Genomic DNA, 24644 nt, shown 5'->3' with positions numbered 1-24644 from the left:
CTGCTGGATCCTAACAAGTCATGGGTTCTAGGCAAAGCAAATGGAATCTGCTGCACAGAGACAAAGCCCTTATCCCAGGGCTGTAGAGAAAGCCCTTCCAACAAGGGTTCACTCAAACTTCTAAAACTTCAGGTAAAAGAATTAAAAAGGAAAGTAACGAAATATGTGTTAAGAGATAGAAAAGGAAGAATTAAAAATATAAGATACTGACTAAAGAACATTATACAGGCATAAAAATAAAATATAACTTCTAAAAATAGGAAACATATTCACTGAAGCTAAAAATACTGGGTACCTTAACTGCTCAAGATAAAAAAAACTTTCTCAAATATCAAAAAAACTTTCTCAAATATCATTTGAGGAAATTACTAGTAAGAATTTAAGTTTAGCCGGGCATTGGTGGCGCACGCCTTTAATCCCAGCACTAGGGAGGCAGAGGCAGGCGGCTCGCTCTGAGTTCGAGACCAGCCTGGTCTACAAGAGCTAGTTCTAGGACAGCCTCCAAAGCCACAGACAAACCCTGTCTCGAAAAACCAAAAACAAAACCAGATTATCATTAAATTACATTACAGAGCAAGAATGAAAAAGAGCTCCTTTCAAACAACTATGGAAAAAACTGATTCAGGAAGACAGATAGGAAGGAGTATTCTGATGGAAGCTCCACCCCAGCTCCTGGTATCCATACATCCAAAGAGTCTGGAATGTTCTGATGGAAGCTCCACCCCAGACCCTGGTATCCATATACCCAAAGAGTCTGGAATGTTCTGATGGAAGCTCCACCCCAGCGCCTGGCATCCACAAAGAGTCTGGAATGTTCTGGTAGAAGTTCCACCCCAAGCCCCCTCGCTTACTTCTCTCCAAACCCTAACTCATCTCAGGAAGCCTGCCAAATGACAACCCCTTTGCCAGAGATGCTCAAGACCACTCCCACAGGGTATTAAACTGCCCCTCTCCCCCCGAAAACAGAATGTGGTTTTCTAGTCTCTTTTCTGTCTCCTCTCCTGGGGGTGGTTTGATTTGGTCTGATTGGGATTGCCGTGTTGGTGGTGAGGCTTATCAGGGTTCAGAAACTTTTCCAGGAGACTGGGGGGAATCTTAGGGGCAAGGTACTGACTTATACCAGCTATGGATGTTGGAAACGTACGTATTCATTTAAGCAATTTGTAACCAGGAAAATAATACACTTTCAACTTGTAAAAGCATAGGCATGAAAAAAAATATCAAGGAAAACATACTCTGTCACCAACCCTACTTAGTGCCCAAAAGTGAAGCAACAAGAAAAAACAAACATGGTAAGTTAAAGCAGAAATCAGCTCAGTTTTATCAGTGGCCATCTAAATTTTCTAGGGGCTAGAGAGATGGCTCAGTGATTAAGAGTATTTGCTGCTTTTTGCACAAGACTCAGGTTTAGTTCCCTGCACTCATATAACAGTTTATAACCATTTTATAACTGGGAATCTTCAGACACCAGGCACAAGAATGGTGTACATACAAACACTCATATACTTAAAAAAGTAATCTTTAAAAAAGAAAAAAAATTCTGGTTTGATTAAGTAAAATCTAGTTGATGTTAGATACTAGAGGGAGATATTTAATAAACTGAAGTACCAGAATGTTAACCAAAAGAAATATGGCTCAGGTTAATAAGAATAAGGCAGACTTTAAGAGAAATAATGTCCCTAAGTAAATACTCCCTAAGGGATGGAAATGCTTATAAATTTACACGCACCCACTGATTGGAGGAGATGCAGAGACCTAGAGTCAAACATTAGACAGTGCTTGAGGAACCCTGTGGAAGAGAGGAGCCAAATGGGTCAAGGACACAAGAAAACAGCCCACAGAATCAATTAACCGGGACTCATATGGGCCCACAGAGACTGAACCAACAATCAGGGAGCCTGTATGGGTCTGACTTAGGTCTTCTACATAGGTTATGGCTGTGTAGCTTGATGTGGGACTCCTAACAGTGGGAGCAGGGGCCTGCTTTTTGCCTGCTTTTGAGATTCCTTTTCTCCTACCGGGTTGCCTCATTCCAGCCTTGACATGAGGGTTTGTGCCTAGTCTCATTGTAACTTGATAAGCCATGTTTGGTTGACATCCCTGGGAAGCCTGCCCCTTTCTGAAGGGAAACAGAGTGGATCTGGGGGAGAGTGAAGATGAGGGGAGGGCTTGGGAGGTGTCTGTGTTAGGGTTTCTATTGCTGTGAAGAGACATGATGACCATGGCAACTCTTATAAAGGAAACACTAAACTCTGGTGGCTCACTTACAGTTCAGAGGTTTAGTCCATTATCACCATGGTAGAAAGCATGGCAGTGTGCAGACAGACATGGCGCCAGAGAAGTTAAGAGTTCTTACATCTGAGTCACAGGCAACAAGAAGTGGTCTGTCTCACTGGGTGTGGCTTGAGCATACAGGAGAGCTCAAAACCCACCTCCACAGTGACACACTTCCAACAAGGCCACACTTCCTAACAGGGCCATTCTTTTTGGGGACTATTTTCTTTCAAACCACCACAAGAGGAAAGGAGGGAGGAGAAACTGTGGTAGGGATGTAATATATGACAGAAGAGTTAAAAGACAACTGCACACACCTAGTGAACTTTGTGAGTGGATTGCAGTGGCCCCACATGACACATCCTTAGTCAAATGGCTGCAGCTGTGGGCCAGAGTCTGCATCTTTGTGAGGTATGTAGGCCTGTGCTTAACGCTGGCTAGAGGACTCAGGTGTGATAAGGAAAGTTGTGATCGAGGAAAAAGACCCCCAGGGAGGCTTGAAGCACACCGATGCATATAGTCTACTTCAATGTGAGGAACAGGAACAGCAGAATACATTCATTCCATGGGACTGTGGGTCTGAGCCGCCTGTGAGACAAGAGCAGGCTTTACGAACAGGAAACTAAGACCCTGGAAAGGTGACACCCACAGCAGCCGGGTCTGAGATAAGACTCAGATGAGGCATGGCCCATCAAGGCAGATGGTCAGTTGATAGGAATCTTTCCCCACACCGGTGCTGTTCAGACCCCAAGGTGTATGTGGGGAAGGTTGAGACCTTACGGTGGAGGCCATGCTTTGTTGCACAGGAATTTCCTTTCGGCAACAGAGACTGTAAGGGAACCAGGACACAGACTTTTACTTCCTGTCTCTCCTCTACCTCCTGCTCTTGCTCCACATTTTTTGACGACTTCCCCTCTTGCCATGTAGCATCTGATCTGGATTTTAAAGCAGCTGCAAGAAAAACAAAGGCAGAATACTGCCTCCCCAATGGTCAAGGCAGCACTGTGACTGCTGTTGTCTGGGACTACAAAGAAAAGGGGGGGAAATAGCTAAAAAGCTATTTGGTGTACAGAGGCTGCTCTGGAAAGGTCTCTCTAGGTAGAAATTCAAGGAGAATTCAGAATGAGACTAGATTGAGGTAGAACAGCTTGAGACATGGGAGATGGGGGGGCGGGAGGGGAGGATGGACATGATAATGGGGGACGGGACACAAAGGGGACCTGGTGCTCCTGGGTGTTCTTTTTTTTTTTTTTTGGTTTTTTGAGACAGGGTTTCTCTGTGGCTTTGGAGGCTGTCCTGGAACTAGCTCTTGTAGACCAGGCTGGTCTCGAACTCAGAGCGAGCCGCCTGCCTCTGCCTCCCGAGTGCTGGGATAAAAGGCGTGCACCACCAACGCCAGGCTTGTTCCTGGGTGTTGTTGCAGGAGGTGATAGCCTATCCTCCGCTCTTGCAAAAGAGCCCCATGAACAGAAGGACAAAGTTTGTACAGGGATCAATGTCAGTTGGAGACCCCCAGAGTCCACAATGGCTGTTCAAAAATAATAATACCAAAACCCCCATCATGGTAGACACTGGGGAGCTAAGGAGGGGTCTTTGTGGAAACTCATATTCCCACCCTTGTGCTAGCAGCTGCCCTTGACCACAGGTGGGGTTTCTGGGTGTGAGAATATCTTGTAGAAAGGTATCTCCTGAGAAACAGCTTGTGTGTGTGTGTGTGTGTGTGAGAGAGAGAGAGAGAGAGAGAGAGAGAGAGAGAGAGGGAGAGAGAGAGAGAGGTGAGAGAGAGAGAGAGGTGGGCAGAGAGAGAAGCAGACAAACAGTGACAGACACTGAAAGAGAGAGGTGATTAGAGCCACCTTTCTACTCACCAACTATGTGCTACTCAGGCTGTCCCAAAAGAAGTAATCAGGCCTTAGGAAAAGAGACCTGTTGCAACACATGTCTCATCTACAAAGAATGTGACATGGCTGATGGTTCTGCCCAGATAGCTTTTTCACACTATGAACAAGGGCAAAAGGAAGGAAAAGGGGGCCTAGGAAAGAGGAAAGTGGAGAGGAGAAGGAAGAAGAGATCCCTTGAATGGAACAGCAATAACAGCCATGGGGCAGATTCCTAGATAGCTGGGACTCCCAAAAAAGAGTAAGACTGAAATTCGGTGGGGAGCTTGATCACCTGCAGACAGAAGGGGCTCCCACAAGAAGAGACCCTTCAATCTCTTGCCCCAGGAAATGGGAAAATAAAAGTCCTATCAATTCTTCAGAAAACATGATTTGGAGTATAGAAACTTGATCTACTTTTTTATTTGAAGACAGGATCTCATTATGTAGCTATGGATGGCCTGGAATTCTGTATATAGACAAGGTTAGTACTGAACTCAGAGATCCACCTGCCTCTGTATCCTAAGTGCTAGAAATGAAGGTGTAAACCACCATTCCTGGCTTGATACACACTTTTTGTACTTCTCAGCCATCCACAAGTATTGAGTCACCAGGTTATGCCAAAATTTTTATAAAAATAAGCCACAGCTTACGGAATAATACTAGTAAGAAATAAAATTACAAATGACAATGACCATGACTCTCTGAGAAGGCCACACTCATGCTTCTGGATGTGTCTTCTTCTGAGCATCTCTTTTTCTTACCCCTTATACCTAAGCCTATACTAAAATTAAAATAACTTCATTAAATCCAACTCTGATTCATAAAAAAAAAATCTTCTGAAAAAAAAAGCATTACTTAACTTAAGCGTGTTCAAAAATTTAAGAGCACATGAAAGAGTAAAAAGATACAGTATTTCCAGATTACTGGGTGAGAAAGAAAGAACAACCCGAGGAGGGGTCAACAGTAAAGGGAAAAGCAAAACAGCTACTCCAATGGACACACCTGTTGAATAGGATCTTCAAGATGTGTTCAAAAAAATGCAACATAAAACCCTACATTGCCGGGCATTGGTGGCGCATGCCTTTAATCCCAGCACTCGGGAAGCAGAGGCAGGCAGATCTCTGTGACTTCGAGACCAGCCTGGTCTACAAGAGCTAGTTCCAGGACAGCCTCCAAAGCCACAGAGAAACCCTGTCTTGAAAAACCAAAAAAAAAAAAAAAGGAAAGGTTATAATTTAATAGTGATATCTTGTTGTTTTTTTGACACATCTGGCAAGAGCACAGACACCTCAACTCAGGAACTGCCTACATCAAATTGGCTGGTGGGAATGTCTGTGGGGCATTTTGTTGACCATTAATTGATGGAGGTAGGCCCAGCACACCGAGGACATTGCTACCCTAAAGAGGTGGTCCTGAGTTGTATAAGCAAGCTAGATAAGCATCCGGGCAGTGGTGGCGCATGCCTTTAATCCCAGCACTCAGGAGGCAGAGGCAGGCGGATCTCCCTGTGAGGTTGAGACCAGCCAGATCTACAGAGCAATTTCCAGGACAGACTCTAAAACTACAGAGAAATCCTGTCTTGAAAACCAAAAATGAAAAAAAGAAAAAGCTAGATAAGCAAGCCAGATGAAGGAAGTCAAGTCAATAAGCAGTGTTTCTCTGTGGTCTCTGACTTAGTCCCTGCCTTCAGGTTTCTACCTTCAGGTCCCATCTTGGCTTCTCTTGATGTTGGACCATAAAGTAAAAAATGAAACAAGCCTTTCCTCCCCAAGTTGCTTTCAGTCATGTTGTTTATCACAGCAACAAAAAAAGCAAACTAGAACCTGGACACAGGAAGAGGAGCATGGCCTCCATGCCAAGATCAGCACAGATAGCATCCTCTAAATACCAGTGAAAGGAAGTAGAAAATACTATAGCCAAAGCAGGGTGTTCAGGTGGACACTTGAGAACACTTATGTAGAAAGGCAAGGTGATGGTCTTCATGCCTCTCCAGAAACAGTTATAAGGCACAATTTGTCAGTGCCAGGGATTGCACCCAAGGCATCCAGGAAGTTCACAGCCTGTGTGAGATCAAGAATACACACAGAGTTTAACTCCAAAGGCTAGACCTAAACAAAAACCAAATTCACTCCCCACATTGGCATATTTAGTATAAAAATGAAAAAGCAAAAATTAACAACAGTCTACAATAGAAAAAATTTAAACTATAAAACAAAGATTAGAGAAAATATTCTGAACAATTCTATGCCAATCTATAGAAAACTGACACAAGCAATGCCTGGGCCTGGTCAAGGTCTAGAGACCCATGGCTTCCAAAAGCACAGGACTGAGTCCAGGCAAGGAACACTATTGCTCCAGGAAGGCTAGCAGGCATATGGCCCACAGGACAGGGCCTGTGAAACCTGGGGATATTACCTGTGAGTTGCTCCAAGGTACCTACAGACAATACCTATTGTCACCTCTGTTACTGATGCTCAGAATCAGCATAGTGGCCACTCCAAGGTGTCTGCAGTGCTTGTACACACAAGGGCAGCCAGAGTGGTCCTCTCACCACAGGAAAGAACGCTCATCCCACATTTATCTGCAAACCTATCCCTATTTCTGTGGTGCTGACTATCATTAACTACAGAAATGATTAAATGTTAAAAATAAGATTCCAGCGGGTGGTGGTGGTACACACCTTTAGTCCCAGCACCCGGGAGGCAGAGGCAGGTGGATCTCTGTGAGTTTGAGACCAGCCTGGTCTACAAGAGATAGTTCCAGGACAGCCTCCAAAGCCACAGAGAAACCCTGTCTCAAAAAGCCAAAGATTCCACTATGCCAGCACCAAATATACTGTTTCAGTTACTGTGTCTTCTGATAGGGCCAAGATCACCCCACTATGTGCAGCAATCTCAATCTCCCAGTAAGCTATATAGTGGCTGTTTCCTGTCAACTCTGGCATTATAGCTAAAGTCAGACTGGGGAAAGGACCTCTCTTGTTGGTGGTATGCATTGGCTCTTTGTCTATTCCCAACATGTACTGATTATTACATGATGATCCAATCATCCTTGGAGCAAAGTCCTGTTTTTAGTAGATTCTCTTAGGTTTTATGTAAGACAGCATTACCTAGGAATAATAGCATCTTTGTTCCTCTTTAAGTGTCTCATTCTTGTTTCCCTGCTGCTGGGAGAGGAGCTCTAAACACAGTAACAGCCAATCAGTTATGCATTTTCTTACTCCTTGCTTCAGTAAGATAATGATTCTATTTCATTAAAAGCATCACAACCATTAAGAACTCACAAACTAGGAAGCTATGTTGACAGGGATATGGAACTTTATCAGATCCTTCTATGGCACTTCTGTGATGATATGTTTTTTGTTTGTTTGATTTGGTTTCATTTTTTCAGCTGATAAGGTGGCAAATGAGACATGGAGAGTGCTCAACACTGCATGCTCACTTCCCTTCATCATGCTGATGGGGGCAGAGCAGAGAAGGTACCAAACCACCAAGAGTGTTTGCAGTGGGCTGTAGAAAATAGAACCTGATTGTAAACTGTGATTCTGTATGTCTGAAATGCTTTATAGTCACCATATATTGCTTAGATAATTAAAACAAATAAACAATAGGAATATAAACAAAGGTTAAGTAATTAATAGGATGAAAGCTTCACGATGTTTTATCCTGTTACAATTTCATGAGACACTGAAGTGTGCCAAATTGAGAATGAGATGACACCAGAGAATTCACAGAGGAGGCATTGTCACCTGCTCGTCACTCCTGTGGTAGTCATTGTCCTCCTCCTGCTTCTCTTCTGCTGTCTCTTTATTGGAACTGTCGTCTGCTTTGGTTTCACCTTTTAGCAGAAATAGAAAATGTTGTACAGGTTGAAATATCTCTAATTCAAAATTCTCTAATCAAAAGTTCTAGTACGTTAAACTTTTCGAGGCATAAGTATAAACTTTTATACTTAACCCCATATGACAGGCTGTATGTAGAAAAAGGCAGAATTAAAATATTATATGCATCTTTTCCAAACTGAAAAAGATCCAATTCTGAAACACTTGGCTCCAACCATTTTGTACAAACAAAACCCATATTAAGAAATCCAAAATGTTTTATTTGTAAAAGTTCACAGTATACTAATGATGATGTTGACATTCACTCTAATGAGAGCCCAGTGATAGCAGTTAAAACAATTCTGCACATTTGTTAAGGAACTGAGCAACTCTGCAGTATGAGGCCCTCTGGCTGCAGCTGGGTGAAGCAGGTTTTGGATTATGTATCTCAAGGGGCTCAATGGATTTGGACTCAAGATGGAGAGACGGTGACCAAAACTGGTAAGCACAGCAGAGACAAGCCTCCAGGACCACTCAGCACTCACCACAGCAACCTAGTTCTCTGAGTAGTCTAGCTCGTGGACCCTTACTGTTTGGACACACACTCAAGACCAGATTTCCACTTCCATCTCCCCTACCCACTCCCACCCAAGCCTAGTCAGGCTCTCCTAGGGACCTGGGCACCAGCTCTCCTTAGGCTGTTAAGCATACACAGGGTGGTCTTGAGATTTCTTAGGAACTTACATGGTCCCACTAGCAAAGTACCAGTACTCAAGATTTGAATAATTTATTAGATACAGGCTTAAAAGCACGAATTAATTTTATGCTCAAATTCAACTGGCATTTGGGCTCTTTATCAAAAAGCAAGTAACGCTATAATCTTATCTTAAGGATATCCACTTTCTAGTTTTTTCCTAGGCCCTGTATCCAATTCTGTTCTCTTCCACATGATCCCTAGGCATTTTCTAGTATCTTTTGTAGTCTCACCCACATGTCCAGCTACCAGAGTTGATGAAGAGCCTTTTCAGCAATCATCAGAATATAGTCAAAACTGACTGGCACTGATAGCGCACACCTTTAATCACAGCACTTGGGAGGCAGAGGCAGGCAGATCTCTGTGAGTTTGAGACCAGCCTGGTCTACAGAATGAGTTCCAGGACGACTCCAAAGCCACAGAGAAAAACCAAAAAAATATAGTCAAAACCATCTAAGCCTTGAGAAAAAGTGCTCTGTGAGGGAAACTCTGATAAATGAGCCTCTGAATTGCACAGTGGCCTAATGCAGCTACTCACCATTTCGGGGATCTAAGTGCTGTTTGGCTGAGCACGCCTCCCCCTTGATGTCACCTGGTACCTCCATGCCCAGTTTGTGATAGAATTCTCTCTGTTTCCTCATTTCCGCTATTAAGAATGGAGACAATTTTAATATTCAGTAGGATAGGACTTAAATAGTAAAACAGCTCACTACTGTCATACAAAGAAACTTGCCAAGTTAGATGATGAGTCTGAAGGATACTAGTAAGAAAACAAGTACAGGTCAGAACAGGAACCTTGATGCAATGTTTGAGAACACTGAGATCGGATACAGGTGTGAAGAACTGGTGCAACAAGACAGGCTCTGGAGCAGTAGGGATCCTGTAGGGACTATGACCCAACCTCCTCAGCCCTCTAGGATGTGTGGGGTTACTCATCACCTGGAGCATGACATATCCTAGGGAGGCAGTTTAAGGGACTCCCCACTCCCCAGAGTGTGACAGACCCTGAGGAGGTGGCTCAGATGACCTTCACCCATCACCACTGACAACCAGCTGCTAGTGCATCCCTATGCACTATATACCATTTTGGCACAGACAGCTCGACAATCCACACATGCTGCCATGTGTTCCCACTGTCCCTGAAGCCATAATGGTCACAATCTAGAACCATCTGGCTGCCAGTAAGTGCAAAAGAGCTCTCACTAAGATGAGGGTAGTAGATAACACCTGGAAGACAAGGACAGACCCAGAACCCTGTCCTGGAAGCCTGTGTTTGTGTGCCAAGGTCCCTGATCATATCAGAGACTACAGCAGTGCCCAGTGGCCATGCCTTCTTGTCCTGGGTGAAGACTGCCCCCTGTGGTTGCAGGAAGCAGTGGCCATGAAAGAAATATAAGAATTCATTCCAGCATACAGAGAAATTTTATTCTTAGAGGCAGGCATGTAGTCATGCTGCTGCCCAGGGTTGCAGATTATTGTGTTTCTCTGGATCATTATCCAATACAGCAGCATGATCTGTCCTTGGATGCAGCATACAACACCATTGGTTGATACATGCCCTTGGAGGAAATTATCAATTACACGAGAGCACCTTCTGACTTTCAGCAAAAGCTCTATCCATAAGGCTAAAACTCAGACCCTAATAACATGCATCAGATCCTGGCCACTGAACAGAACACACAGATGGCAAAGGAAACTTTAAATAATTTGCTCAAACCAAAATTCTACAAGTAACTCTGTAAAAGATACTTTACATGTAGTCAACCAAGAAATGCTTTATTAAACTTTTAAAATTTTTACTTAATTTTTTTGAGACAGGGTCTCTCACTCGGTAGCACTGGATGGCCTGGAACTCATTGTGTAAACCAGGCTAGCCTCTAAGTCACAGAAATTAGCCTGCTTTTGCCTCCTGAATGCTGGAGTTAAAAGCATTTGCCATCATGACTGGCCTTATTAAACTTTTCATCTGTACATTTGTCTTTCCTCATAGACCTGGAACCCCTACAGAGCCTAAAACATGTTCTAGACATGCCGAGCCTGAACAAATGCTTTGCAAAATCTGACTGTATACATATAAACATATATAAATTGTGTACTTGGGTCAGAATAGGGGGCCTTTTAGAGTGGAAGGAATGAAGGGCTCAGCCCAAGAAATGCTCTTGGATCAGAAAGGCAGATCAGTGGTTAAAGATGTCTGTCACCAAGTGGGCCTGACAATCTGAGTTTGCTCCCACATGGCGGAAGGAGAACTGACTGCTGCAAGTTGTCTGTGATTTCTGTATCCAACCAGGGAACACAAGCAGCCCCACAGGTACACACATATACATAAATAAATAAATAAATGAAGAGAGGTTCCTATATACAACCCTATGAAGGGCAGCCCTGAAACAGGAGCATGGGACCGTTTCTGACAAAGGGAGGAAGAGCTGCGACCTTAACACCAAAAGCAGAAACAACTCAGATTCTGTCACCATATTCACTGCCTGTTTCCTTACTTTTTATCTATCATAACAAAAAAGGATAAAAATAACAATACCCCAGTGTGTGGTTTGAATCTGAAATGTCTTCTGAAGGCTCACTCATTCTAAAGGTTGCCAATTATGGAGCTCTTGGGAGAAGATTGGATCAGGAGAGCTCTAACTTCAATGGATAATCTGAGTGTATTACTGAGAGGTGTAAAAGGCAGGGCCTAGCTGTAGGAAGTAGGTCCCTGGGCATGCTTCTAAAGAGCTTGCTCCTAGTCCTTCTTGCCTGTTTTTGCTCCACTGTTTCCTGGCCACCACAAGGTAAGCAACTTTGTTCTGCCAATGCCCTTCCATCGTGATATTCTTCTGCTTCACCATGGCCCACAAATAACAGAACCAGATGACCATGGACTTAAAACTGTAAACAGTATGACAAAACTAGTTCTCTGGGGTGTTGCTTACAGAAAAAAAAAAGGGGGGGACATATGTCCAATGTCAGGTATATACAGATACAGAAACACTCCCAGGAATGTCAGCACAAGCCTATTAATCCCAGCACTTGGGAGGCAGACACAGGTGGATCTCAATTGAGTTCAAGGCTAGCCAGAGCTAGTCAGACCCTATCTACAAACAAACAAAAACCCCACCAAAACAAACAAGCAAACAGATACAAAGAAAATGCAGAAAATCATAAAGACATGCTTTTAAAACCTGTACTCCACCAAATTGGAAAATGTAAAAGAAATGGATAATTTTCTCAAAATATACCACCTATCAAAGTTAAATCAAGATGAGATAAACAATTCAAACAGACCTATTACCCCTTGTGAAATGGAAGCAGTCATTAGAAGTCTCCCAACCAAAACAAAAAAATCCCAGGGCCAAATGGTTTTAGCACAGAATTCTACCAGACTTTCAAGGAAGAATTAATGTCAATACTCCTTAAATTACTCCATAAAATAGGAACAGAAGGAACAGATCAATTTCTCTTATGAACATGCAAAATTTACAGATAAAACTGCAAAACAAATCTAAGAACATATCAAAAAGATAATCTACTGTAGTAAAATATCCACCCCTGCCCCACTGTAGGATGAGGTCTGGGGTCGGGACCCAAGCTTTCTCTCTTGGTTCCGGTTGGGTTGCAGAGAGCAGCCTCTTTGGAGCAGGAACTTGCAGCGGTCATCTGTTTCTTGTGTAAGTGCCTTCTCCCCAAATAAAATTATATTAACCTGTATTGACCTTACTTCAGTGAATCTTGATCCACGAGTCCATATCTGGCACCCAACGTGAGGCACAAACCCAAGACCCTGAGATTAAGAGTCTCATGCTCTACTGACTGAGCTAGATAGGCATGGTCAGTGCTACCGGTGCGGCAGTGAGTGTTTATCTCACTACAATCTACCATGATCAAGTAGGCTTCATTCTAGAGATGAAGGGATGGTTCAACCCAAAACCACATGATCATCTCATTAAATGCTGAAAAAAGGCTTTTGACAAAATCCAACACCCTTACAAGATAAAAGTCCTGTAGACTAGAGATACAAGGGGCATACTTCAACACAATAGAGGTAATTTACAACAAGTCCACAGCCAATATCAACCTAAACAGAGTGAAACTCAAAACATTTCCACTACAGTAAGGAATAAGACAAGGTTATCCACTCTCTCCATATCTATTCAATAACCAGAAGTCTTAGCTAGAACAATAAGACAAACAAAGGAGATCAAGAGGTTACAAATGGAAGAAAAGAAGTCAAAGTATCTTTCTTTGCAGATGATACCATTGTATGCATAACTGACCTTAAAAATTCTTCCTGGAAACTCCTACAGCAAAGTAGCAGGATACAAAATTAACAAACAAAAATCAGTGATCACAGCATACAGAGATCTTCATGTACTTGGCTACATCCTTATAAAATTCTATTGCAAACGCTTCTGAAGATCTCAGCCTTTTATCTCGAGGTGTTGCTGTTTCCCAAAACTAACACAGCCTATGTATCACAGGAAGACAATGGAGAATCTAGAACTAAGAACAGACATGTGGGAAATGGGGACATTGCTGAGGAAGGGGCTTGGGTCCAAGAGCCAAAGCCCTAGCTATGGACTTGGGCTGAGCAGTGTTTCAACTCACCTTCCTGGAGGCCTGGTACCAGCTTGTAAACAATGTCCTGCATGGTTCTGTCATGACTGCAAAAAGAGAAGAGGTTAGTGGGGGAAGGTCAACCAATGTAAATGCTGTAATTATTTACATCTTCTATTTGACATCTTGAGGTTGGATTTTCCTTCTAGTTTGCAATGACAAACATGTTCTAAAAGTTATCTAGGACTTGAATTGATGCATCATTTAATTTAGGTTCCAGCTACTTAGAATGAAAAGGTCACTCTGGGAACAGTGCCTCCAGCCTGCTGAACAAAGGGTAGGCTCAACTTCCTGGGCACAGGCAGACATGAATGTGCAGAGCTACATTATCTACAATATGGTTCCTACGATAATTTGCTATTTTAAAGCATAAAATGTCAAGTAATTTCTTTTCTTGACTAAAGAGACAGAATTTCTTAATTTTCAAAGCCATTCTAATCCTTATTGTATAAACCTTTATGAATCCAGTAACTGTCCAATGATTACACTTCAACAAATGCACAGGAATCTAGCCAACCTGGGCTCAGTCCAGTGGCTACTTATGGGCAACTCCAACTGCAACTGTAGCCATCTAACTGCTGTAAGACCGTCACTCACTGCATGAACCAACTTCTTGTGCTTTGAAAGCCTTTGGCTATAAGGCCCACCTGTATATTTTAAGAGGTGGTCACACGGAGCTCCAAACCTCCTTCCCACTACCTAGACCAGTTAGCATGCACTCAGGTGCAAATTTGGACTTTGTAGATTGGGTACTGTGCTGACTGGTTTTTGCCAACTTGGCACAAACTGGAGTCACCTGGGAAAAGGGAACCTCAATTGAGGACTTGCTCCCACCAGACAGGGCCTGAGGCCAAGGGTGGGGATGGGTCTTAATTAGTGACTGATTAGGAGAGTCCAGCCCACTATATGAATGTCACCTCTGGGCAGGTGGTCCACGATTATATGGGAAAGCAGGCTGAGCAGGCCACGGAGAACAAGCCAGTAAGCCCTGATTCTTACAGTAACAGTGATGAACTGCTACCTAGAAGTATAAGCTAAATAAACCCCTTCCTCCTGGGTCGGTTTTGATTAGTGTTTTATCACAGCAACAGAGAAGCAAACTAAGACAGGGCCCTTCAAGCATTTGATGCCCTAGACATACTTTACCACACCCGTTTAGCTTCTGCTAGAGCTCACAGATCAAGACCATGCTGAGTAGAGTTGGTAGTCAGAACTCCAAACTTGAGTACGAAGCAATGATGCCAAGTTTTGTCTACGGTGGAGGCCTAGCAAGGGGACTAGTGGGAAACAACACAAGGTACTTTTTGGATGGAAGGCTCCTAGAATGGAACTGTTTTTTCCAAATGAGCATCCTCACAGAGGCTTGGATCATCCCTGCTACTTCAGGCTACACATCTTTCCACCCTAAATCTTGAGATGTAAATGCTGAAGCCAAGAAAACCTACATAATCTACATAATACCACAGGGCCCACAGGCTTCCTCTCCTTCCCCGCTGAAGTAGAGAATCAGGCAAGAGGTTGTGGTAGGTGGAACTAAGTCAGGAGCAGAGGATGGCACCATCAGCCATATCACCTGAGACAATTTCAGATGGAACCCAGACATCGCCAGTGAGAGAGGGGCTAAGAGAGTTGGGGATAAAGCTCAACTGGTAGAATGTTTGCCTTGCATTCACAAAGCTCTGGGTGTGATCCCCAGCACTGCATAAATGGGGTGTGATAGAACATACCTAATAATCTTAATTCTTAGGAGGTAGAAGCAGCAAGATCAGACGTTCAAGACTACATAAAACCCTGTGTCAACTAAACCAGAGAGAAAGGCTAAGAGCCTCCAGAGGTCAAGGGTTTATGGCAGACAGCAGCTGCTATCCAGCTCATAACTTAAGTCATAACCTTCAGGCCAAGACACCTCCCTGTTTCCTTTACTTATTCAACACCTGGTCCATTGCTGTGTTCTTCCTCCAATTCTCTTTCGTGTTTGCCCGGCAATCTAAGCTTGCAGGAGAGGATTTGCCCACAAGAGAGCTCTTTAGTGCTCTGCCTCTACAGCAAACTCCAGCAACCCTAAAGAGGGCAGCAATCTCCCCAGCCTCCAACCCCCAGGCCTAAGGAAGGCCCTCACCACTCATATCAGCAGCAGTACAAGTGGAGAATCTGCTTCTGAGCTCTACAGAAAACTGCACCCCAGAGAGAAAGACGGTAACACAGTAGAGAGCCATCATGGTGACAAATCTAAAAACCTACCCCCTATACAGGGTTGGCCAGAACACAGTGCATAGGAACTTGGTTCAGGAGTCAATGGGAATTTGGACAGAAGTTCTTTAAATCAGATCTCCCCATCCATTCTACATGTGGGACACTGGCAAGGGACTCAGGACAGTACTTAATACCAAGAACTGCTAGACACTTTCATATGTCCACCACATAGGACATGTAGACTATGAGGTCTGTTCCAGAGATTGATTCTATGAACAGATAATTTGGCAATGACGTTAGGCACACAGAAAACACACTCTCATCTCAGGGAGGGATGAGTAGAAACAGTGGCATCAGTAGTGCTGGAAGTCTACCGGGGCTTCCAAACTCAGACAACTCAACTTGAACTGCTACTGAGCTATGACTGGGAGATGCTATACAACTTTAAAGTGAAAAACAAATGCCTTTTCCTCTTAGTTAATTTTCTATGATTCCCTCATGTCATTTGTGACTTAATTTCCTTCAGAGTGACCTTTGAAATCAGAAATTCTACTTACAGGCCCTTGCTTCCTTGGCTCAAATTCCAGCCCAGGGGGAAGTTACTACTCTAAAGAAAGGTAAGTGTGAGGTGCCTTCTACTTCAAACTTTTAGTTTAAGAAAACTTGTAAGATTCTAATTGTTCTCATGGTCCCTCCAGGGCAGATGCTACTAGACATCCATCAGCATGGCCCCGGTCACCGGTACTGTAGTATCTGGGGGCCAAGAACAAGGCGGCTACTACCATGCAGATGTATGGACATGACAGCTAGGGAGCACCAGCCCATGTTATTACTCACCCAATATACTGTAGTGGGTGGCTCTGATGGATCACGATCCTGCAAGTGGGGCAGGTATTATTCTCCTCCAGATACTTCACCAGGCAGCTCCTGCAGACTATCCAAAGGGAGAGGATGACAGCAACCCAGAAGAGAGGTGCTAGCTGGTACCATGCCTGGCCAACTCTAAGAGGGCTAAGAGGGCACTTGCACAAACAACCTCCTTTATATAGTTCCTGACCTCTGAGAAGACGGTGCCATTGGGCTGCACTGTGCGGTTACTACCTGTTATACACTCCTGGCCTGGAAACTAACTGGAGAAGAAACACCAAGGAGTGGTTGTCTAAGTCACTATGTGGCAAGATCATGAGAATATAACTGATATTTAAAATCTGCATTTTGAGGCCGGGTGGTGGGGGGTGGGGGTGGGGTTTGGCATCACATACCTTTAATCCCAGCACTCAGGAGGCAGAGGCAGGCAGATCTCTGTGAGTTCAAGGCCAGCCTGGTCTCCAGAGCGAGTGCCAGGATAGCCTCCAAAGCTACACAGAGAAACCCTGTCTCAAAAAACCGGAAAAAAAAAAAAATCTGCATTTTGGCCTAAAAGATAAAACTGTCTTATACATCAAAACTAGGTAAAATTCAGTGAAATGGCCTAACAAAATTGTACCACCAATTTCTAACAATTCAACTAATCTTAGCCTAAAAATTCTTTGAAAGTGAAAACATTTTTAAAATGCAAAATGCAGAGGATGGAAGTCATATGTGTTGGTCACTAGATGCGCCTTCATGCAGTAGTCATGCCTCCAAGTGATCCACATAGGACATCTGTCTTCCAGTGAGACAGAAAAAAAAAAATCTTAGGGGGGTTGGAGAAATGGCTCAGTGGTTAAGAACACTTGATGCTCTTGCAGAAAACCTAGGTTCAGTTTCTAGAGTCCATGTGGTAGTCTACAACTGCAACTCTAGTTGGTCAGGAACCAATCCCTTCTTCCAGCCTCTGCTGGTACTGCAAGCATGTAATACACATACATAAACTCAGGCTAAACACTCGCAGATATAAAAATTATAAAATAACTAAACTAACAATAATATAAAGAAAAAAAAAAACTATCCTGAATAGATCCAGGCCCGACAAGCAGAATGAGTAACAGGCAATAGGCACCATGATGAACCTTGAAATCCCACAAATGCTTGACTGTTAAAAAGAAAAGACTTCACCAGAAATTTCACAAGTACCTCCCTGCTAGAAAAGAGTATCACTACACCACTGGCCAATCTGGCAGACAAAAAAAAAAAAAAAAGGAAGAAAAGAAAGAAAGGAAGGAAGAAAGGAAGGAAGGAAGGAAGGAAGGAGCGAGTGCCAGGATAGGCTCCAAAGCTACACAGAGAAACCCTGTCTCGAAAAAAACAAAAAACAAAAAACAAAAAACAAAAAAAGCAAGCAAGCAAGCAAGTTTTCCTTTGTTCAGCTTTCCTGACAGAAACTTCCCTCCAGGGAGTTACCTACAGCATCCCTAGTTTAAGGTAAGTTTTCCAACCACCCCTCAAGATCTTTATCCTCCTGGCCCTGTGCTAGAGCAGCCCCTACCCCATTTAGATCAGAGTAGAACTGGCTATACTCACATGTGTGCAAACACTCAGTCACTGTAGTTGCGTCAATGAGGTAGCCGCTGCACAGGCGGCAAGTGATGTGGGCGTTTATGTCCCAGAGTTTAATCTTCCTGGTCAACATCTTTGGCTTCTGCAGGAGAATACACTGAAGTAATGTGATGACTAATCTAGGTTGTCAACTTGACTACATCTGGAATTAACTAAAACGCAAGTGGCTGCCTATACCTGTGAGGAATTTTTTTCTTACAGTAGGAAGACCCATTTTCTTTTGAGATAGGAAGATCCACCTTTAATCTGGGCCACAAAAGGACACAGAAGGAAGCCTGCTCTTTTTGTCTACTCTTGCTAGCAAATCCATCCCTTCACTGGCACTGGAACCTACTCCTTTGGGATTCTAGTGTATACTGAAGACCAGTTAAGATATCCAGCCTCATGGACTGAAAAACTACTGGATTCTTGAACTTTCTGTTGGGAGTCAGTCATTGTTGGACTAGCTGGACCAAGTTTCCTTCCCAGTTTGCCTTTCCTCTACTCATAGATGAAGCAAGTGTAAGAACCCTTCCCATCCTTTTTGTTGGACACACGGCCCATCTCTCCTCATCCCATCATTGAATAATGACCTACCTCAGACCTCAGTGGTGAGTGGAGCTTGAACTGCCACTAAACTGTCCCAGAAAAACACAGAGCCTGATGGGAAGCTAGATTAGATCCTGTGGACCCAACTTTATGAGCAGCCACTCTGACCTGGACCTGCCACATGGCCTTCCAACATTATAGCTGGTACCTGGGTCCAATCCTACCTCAGGGATTAGCCACCCTCACCCTTGTACTTTGTATGAGAGAGAACAATCAATTAGATATTCACTCAATGCCACAGGAAAACTAACTTATGACACTTCTATCACACCAAGTCATCATCTAGACAGACCCTGCTGAGCTCCAGGCTCACCAACCGCCCCTTAGCATAGTATGACCACCTCAATGCCTTGTAGGGCTAAGCGTGGTCATACAGCCCCAGAAAAGTCCATCTGGGCCATGGTACCATTTCTAGCTATGCACCTCTCCTAGGCAACTGCCTGATGAATATTATACACCTACCCCACCCTCAACTAGTGATACTCTAGAGAAACAGCATGCAGAGTATAAAAAGGGCCAAACTCCTCACTCTTCAGACAGAACCCAGACCTCCCTCCCCTAGACAGCATGGCCCCTTAGGGGAATCCCAGATCTCACCTCCTCTGGATGTCTGTGAGTCCTTCCTCACCCGGTGGCATGGAGGCTTCAGGCCACCAAGTGGATGCGATGATCCCTCCTTACTCTGTGTTCTCGCTGGCTTCTGCACCTTCCTTCTGTCCCTTGTTCCTTTCCCATTTTCTAGCACAAAAATGGAACTGTTAATTCAAAGCACACTGATGCCAGTCCTGCATACAATCCCACATTAACCCTTTACTACATCTTAGATAAGTTCTTTTAATTTAATATTAAATCAAGGGCAGAGCACACTGGAAATGCTGGAAGACAATCAAAAGCCACAAACAACTCCACAGTCAGTTGTTAGAGACCAAACTCCAAGGAAACATGAGGTGGCCACCATTCTGAGTCATAAGCAGCCAGAAAGGAACATTAGCTTCAGCTATGCTTACCTGTGAATGACAGCCTGGAATCGGGGCTACATTGTGAAGTCTGTGGAGAAGCAGAGACAGGTGTCACCATGGGAGGCTCCTGTTTCACCCTAACCCCCTAGCAATTCTCAGTACTGTTTGGTTAAACATGTCTGCTCATTTATTTGCTGTACGTGTACGTGAGAGTGATGGGAAAGAAGGCGGAGAATCTACCAGAGTTCCTGAGCCCCACCCAATCCAGAGCAAATACACAGTTTACGGTGTAAGGGAAAGAAAAAATGGTTCCACTGCTTACTTTGGGGCCCAAAACTAATTACATACAACCTGGAAACGATGTGCCATAACACGTCCTGGAATAATGAACTTGGTCTTAAATGCAACTCAGATAATTTCACCTTTAAAAATTTTCCAGAACTTGATTTTTTTAAGAGTTTTTATATTTACATGTACATGTGGGCGCCCGCCCGCGTGTGCGTGTGCGTGCGTGCGTATGTTGTGTGTGTATAGGTGTCTTGCAGAGGCCAGAAAAGGGAACTGGACTCCTTGAAGCTGCAATTATAGACTGTTATGAACTGCTTGCTATGGGTGCTAAGAAAGGAGCGTGGGTCATCTGTGAGAACAAGTGTGCACTCCTGACCACTAGGCCTTCTCTCCAGCTTCAGAACCACATGGATTTATTAACTAATCAACCCAGGAAACTTGTACAAAATGAAGATGGGAAATGGGAAGGTATAAGAGAGAGTGTGTGTGTCCTATCGGGCAAACCAAGGGAGGAAATATTTAGAGGAAGAGGTGGAGCCAGCGCAATGCCAGGCCTATCTTAAACTAGCCCCTGCCTAGTATGGAGGTCTCACCAACCATTTAAAATCACTGTCCCTTGAAACTTGGTGGCTCTTGTGACAAAAAAAACAGAGCTTGGCATTCATTCATTCATTCATTGCTTTGAGACAGAGTTCCACTATGCAGCTTTAACCGGCCTAATACTCCCAATGGACCCCAGGCTGACCTCCAAGTTACAGCAATTCTCTTGCCTCAGCCTCTCAAGTGTTGGACTGAAGTATAAGCCTCTATACATGGCTAACTGTATTTAATTCTGGTGCTGGGGTTATTAAAGGTGTGTGTCACCACTCCTGGCTTACATGTAATTTTTTAAAATGAAGTTTGTATGAAATGGATAAATTCCTAGGGGGGCGGTGCGGGGGTGGTGAAAAACTGAGTTGAAACTAGTAAAGAAAACCCAAAATGTTCACTATTATAGGATCTGAATAAGTAGTCACAAAATTTTTCATGGGTTGCCAGGCAGTGGTGGTACACGCTTTTAATCCCAGAACTTGGGAGGCAGAGGCAGGTTTCTGAGCTTGGTCTACAGAGTGAGTTCCAGGACAGCCAGGGCTACATAGAGAAACTTGGTCTCAAAAAACCTAAATAAATAAACAAACAAACAAACAAACAAACAAATAAAGTTCTGGGTCTGTCACTCTACCATAACTGAGAACAAATCGCCTTTCAGGTAGCTAAAATACTTGGGGTCAGAACATGCACCTCCCAAAGGGATCTCTAACTCACTTTAATTTTTAAAAAAAAAAAAAATCTAATGTGCATTCCTGTTTTGCCTGCATTCATGTCTGTGTGAGGGTGTCAGATCTCCTGCAACTGGAATTACAAACAGGTATGAGCTGCAATGTTGGTTCTAGAAATTGAACCCGAGTCCTTTGGAGGATCAGACAGTGCTCTTAACCACTGAGCCATCTCTCCAGCCACTCTAACTTACTTTATGAAACTAGCCATACACCAAACGCTTAGCAAGGTGAGACATGAAAGAAAACTAACAGACCTACCTGACCCCAAGCAGAGCATTGCCCACCCTCATCTAGTATATGAAGGTAGAGTCGTTCAGGACCAAGCTAGATGTATTCCAGGGGTACAGGTAGGCAACTATACAAGGGAAAACATCACAAATGGTAAAAGTAGAACACACGATCATCTCAACAGACATGTAAAAATGATTTTATAAACCATCCGTTCATTATTTTTAGGAATCCTAGACGTCTGTAAGGAAGCACTTTTAACCCTGTTGAAGGAGACACCAGCACATGACTGCTCAACAACTCAGATGTGAACAATTACAAGTCTCAGATGATGGTGACTGTGGGGTGCCCATCAGGAGGCAGCCCAGAAGAAGATAGGGCCCCATGCAGCAGCTGCTCCTTGGAAGTGAGGAAAAGAAGGGTGCTCCCAGCTATGCAGGGCTACTTGTAGAAGAAAACTGCCCACAAAGAACATAACAGAGCCATTCTCATGGGACACAAGATTCCAAAAGGGTGAGCTGCCTGCTATGGACTGGCCAGCAAGGGTGGCCCATGGGTCTCAGGAAGAGGCTGTGAGTCCCTACTACACAATAAATTGATGAAAAGGGTATCTTACAATATAAAACAAATGACAGACATGACATACTCCTAGTGGTAGGGTGGCACCAGATCACACTTACCCACAATCCCTCAAGGAAATGCTAACATTCAACACTGTGTGGTGCCATGTTCAGATGCCAAGTATGTCAGGGGTATTTATTATCTTTCCTAAATCATGATTGCATAACATGGCTCTATTATTATGAACTGAGATGCACATATCTACAACATATTAGAATTGCAATAGGGACTAGGGCTTAGCAAACTGAAGTCCTCAGGATGGAGTGGTTTTGCTGCTCTGCTTAGTGTCATAGGGCCAGCCATGACAAAGAGAAACTTGGTCCACTTCTGCTCTAAATGATGAAAAGAGATTCACTAAAGAAAAAAAATTCAAATTAAGTGGATTTCAGCTGATCAACTTTATTACTAAACTGGGAAGTATAAATTAAAAATCCAATGAAACTCACAAAATGGAGAGTGCTGGTAAGTATTAGGCCATGGTACCAAGTACCATGAGTGTACAGTGTTGAGAGAAAAAGTTGGTTCTCTGTGGTAAAGGCAACATACACACTGCAAACTCTGTACCAGTGTTTTCTGGAGGCCCCAGCACTCAAAAATTAGCTAAGTATCAGTACCTCTATCAAATCATGTGGCCAAAATGGCCAGCCTGGTGTCATCTCCAGGCCTTCTAAGAATCACATATTTTGATTTTTTGGTACATTGCACATCATCACATCCGTGCTCACAAAAACAGCATGCACATGGACAAGGCAAACCATAACAACAATGGGGTAGAAACTACCAGGCAGGCAGGCAAGCAGGCTGGTCACTTGTCTTCATCTACTGCAGGGTGGATGCCATGTTCTATAGTCCCAATGACTCACATACGTGCCCTGTGCACATTTATGGATGAGGGAATAGAAACACAGAGGACTCATATTTCTTGTAAGCAAATAGTGTCCCTGCTACGGCAGGTTGGGACCAGAATACTTCTTCCCCTTCTGCACATTGCCTAGCGTGTGGGTTCTACCCAGTAGCCTCTCCAGGGATGGGGTTCACATGCCTTAACTTTAGTCAACATCCAGTCATAATAGTCTAAGTTTATCCCAGTTTTGTGATATGCAAAAATATGAATGATAACTAAAACTGGAAAATATGGCTCATAAGACATTAAGTTCTGCACATAAAGGTGCCTGTTCCCATGCCTGGCAACCTGAGTTCAATCCCCAGGACCCACATGGTGGAAGGAAGGGACGAACTTCCACAAGTTGTCTTCAGAACGCCACGCATGTCCATCCAAAGTAAATAAAATATAACTTTGAAATGCTTTTAAAACCAGAAAATAAAACTTCTCTTAATCGTGGCTCCAGATAATGTAATAGAAACTTCTAGCCATGCAATCCAGGTGCTGTGCTCATCAGAAGATGAGACAACCATTAAATCCAAGCTGGCAAGATGTAGTCGTTGTCCCGAGACTGCAGTTCAATTGGTGATTGCCTACCCAGCATGAATTCAATCCCCAGCACCATACAAAGCCAGGCATGGTGATACATGTCTGTAATCCCATCACTTGGGAGGTGTAGGCAGGAAGATCAGAGAAACTCAAGGTCATCCTTAGCTATGTGAGTCTGATGGCACTCTGGGTTACAGAAGATCCTGCCTCAAAAGGAATGATACTGTCCTCACTAAAATCAGTAACACAAGCCTATTCACCTGTGGGTAAGATCAAGGTAGAGACACCATCAGATCTATGTCTTAGGCACCACTGATTACATTTCAAGCTGGTCCCTAAACAGTTCAGGCCTAATATATATTAATACTAAAAGAAGAGTTTGTTTTTTGTTTTGTTTTGTTGTTGTTGTTTTTCGAAACAAGGTTTCTCTGTAGCTTTGGAGCCTGTCCTGAAACTTGCTCTGTAGGCCAGGCTGGCCTCAAACTCACTGAGATCCACCTGCCTCTGTCTCCTGAATGCTGGGATTAAAGGCATGCGCCACCGCTGCCACCGCCGCCGCCGCGCCGCCGCCGCGCGCCACCGCCACCACCGCCACCACCACCACCACCACCCAGCAAAAGCATAGTTTTTAACAATTTAAAAACAAAACAGATCTTTTCCAAATAAGCCAGTTATAAGCCTTCAGCTGTTGACAACTGTCTTTCCCATCTCTTTCTGCTCTACAACCTACCCAACACAGTGCTGTTCACTACACGCTCTGTGTTGACAGACTCTTTCCTTGTGCACTGACCCTTTCTGTGGTGGTCGGCTGTTATCACTGGTATGGTTCTTACATCCAAGACCACTACCCTCCTGCCTGCCTCTCTTGTCACTCCAGTCTCTTCCAGAACTTCCTGACATCCATGGGAGTCTTGCAGAGGTTCCTCCCATGGTTAACAGATGGAACATTATCCTTCACTCAATAGGTTATAGCAAGCCATTGGCAGGTAGGCGTTTCCTACACAGATTTGAATTTTCCCAGATTAAGCTGGGTGCTGAGCTTTAACACTATACCCTCCCAGGCTCCCACAATTATATACTTCCTTCAATTTGTGCTGAAACTGTGGCTTTCTACGATCTGGTACTCCACCTGGTCAGAAGTGCGTACGCTATCAGTCTCCAGTGACAACCATTGGCCTTGGGAGCAAGTATAATCTCCAATG

The 24644-nt window shown here is 43.8% G+C and overlaps 1 protein-coding gene across 1 annotated transcript in view; it reads right to left on the bottom strand.

Moving 5' to 3' along the window:
- Positions 1-24644, bottom strand: part of Pcgf3 (polycomb group ring finger 3) — a 37264-nt gene that overhangs the window by 7016 nt on the left and 5604 nt on the right. The window contains exons 2-8 of the mRNA XM_027425992.2: positions 19603-19642; positions 19193-19333; positions 17972-18089; positions 16367-16463; positions 13328-13383; positions 9267-9374; positions 7903-7991 (exon numbers count right to left, since the gene is read on the bottom strand). Coding sequence (XP_027281793.1) covers positions 7903-7991; positions 9267-9374; positions 13328-13383; positions 16367-16463; positions 17972-18080 — 459 coding nt within the window. The 5' untranslated portion in view covers positions 18081-18089; positions 19193-19333; positions 19603-19642. The remainder of the gene's footprint in view (positions 1-7902; positions 7992-9266; positions 9375-13327; positions 13384-16366; positions 16464-17971; positions 18090-19192; positions 19334-19602; positions 19643-24644) is intronic.

The sequence above is a fragment of the Cricetulus griseus genome, chromosome 7 (assembly GCF_003668045.3).
Source record: "Cricetulus griseus strain 17A/GY chromosome 7, alternate assembly CriGri-PICRH-1.0, whole genome shotgun sequence".
NCBI classification, from domain to species: domain Eukaryota; kingdom Metazoa; phylum Chordata; class Mammalia; order Rodentia; family Cricetidae; genus Cricetulus; species Cricetulus griseus.
The sequence above is the reverse complement of the archived record's forward strand: the minus strand, read 5'-3'. Positions and strand labels throughout refer to the sequence as shown.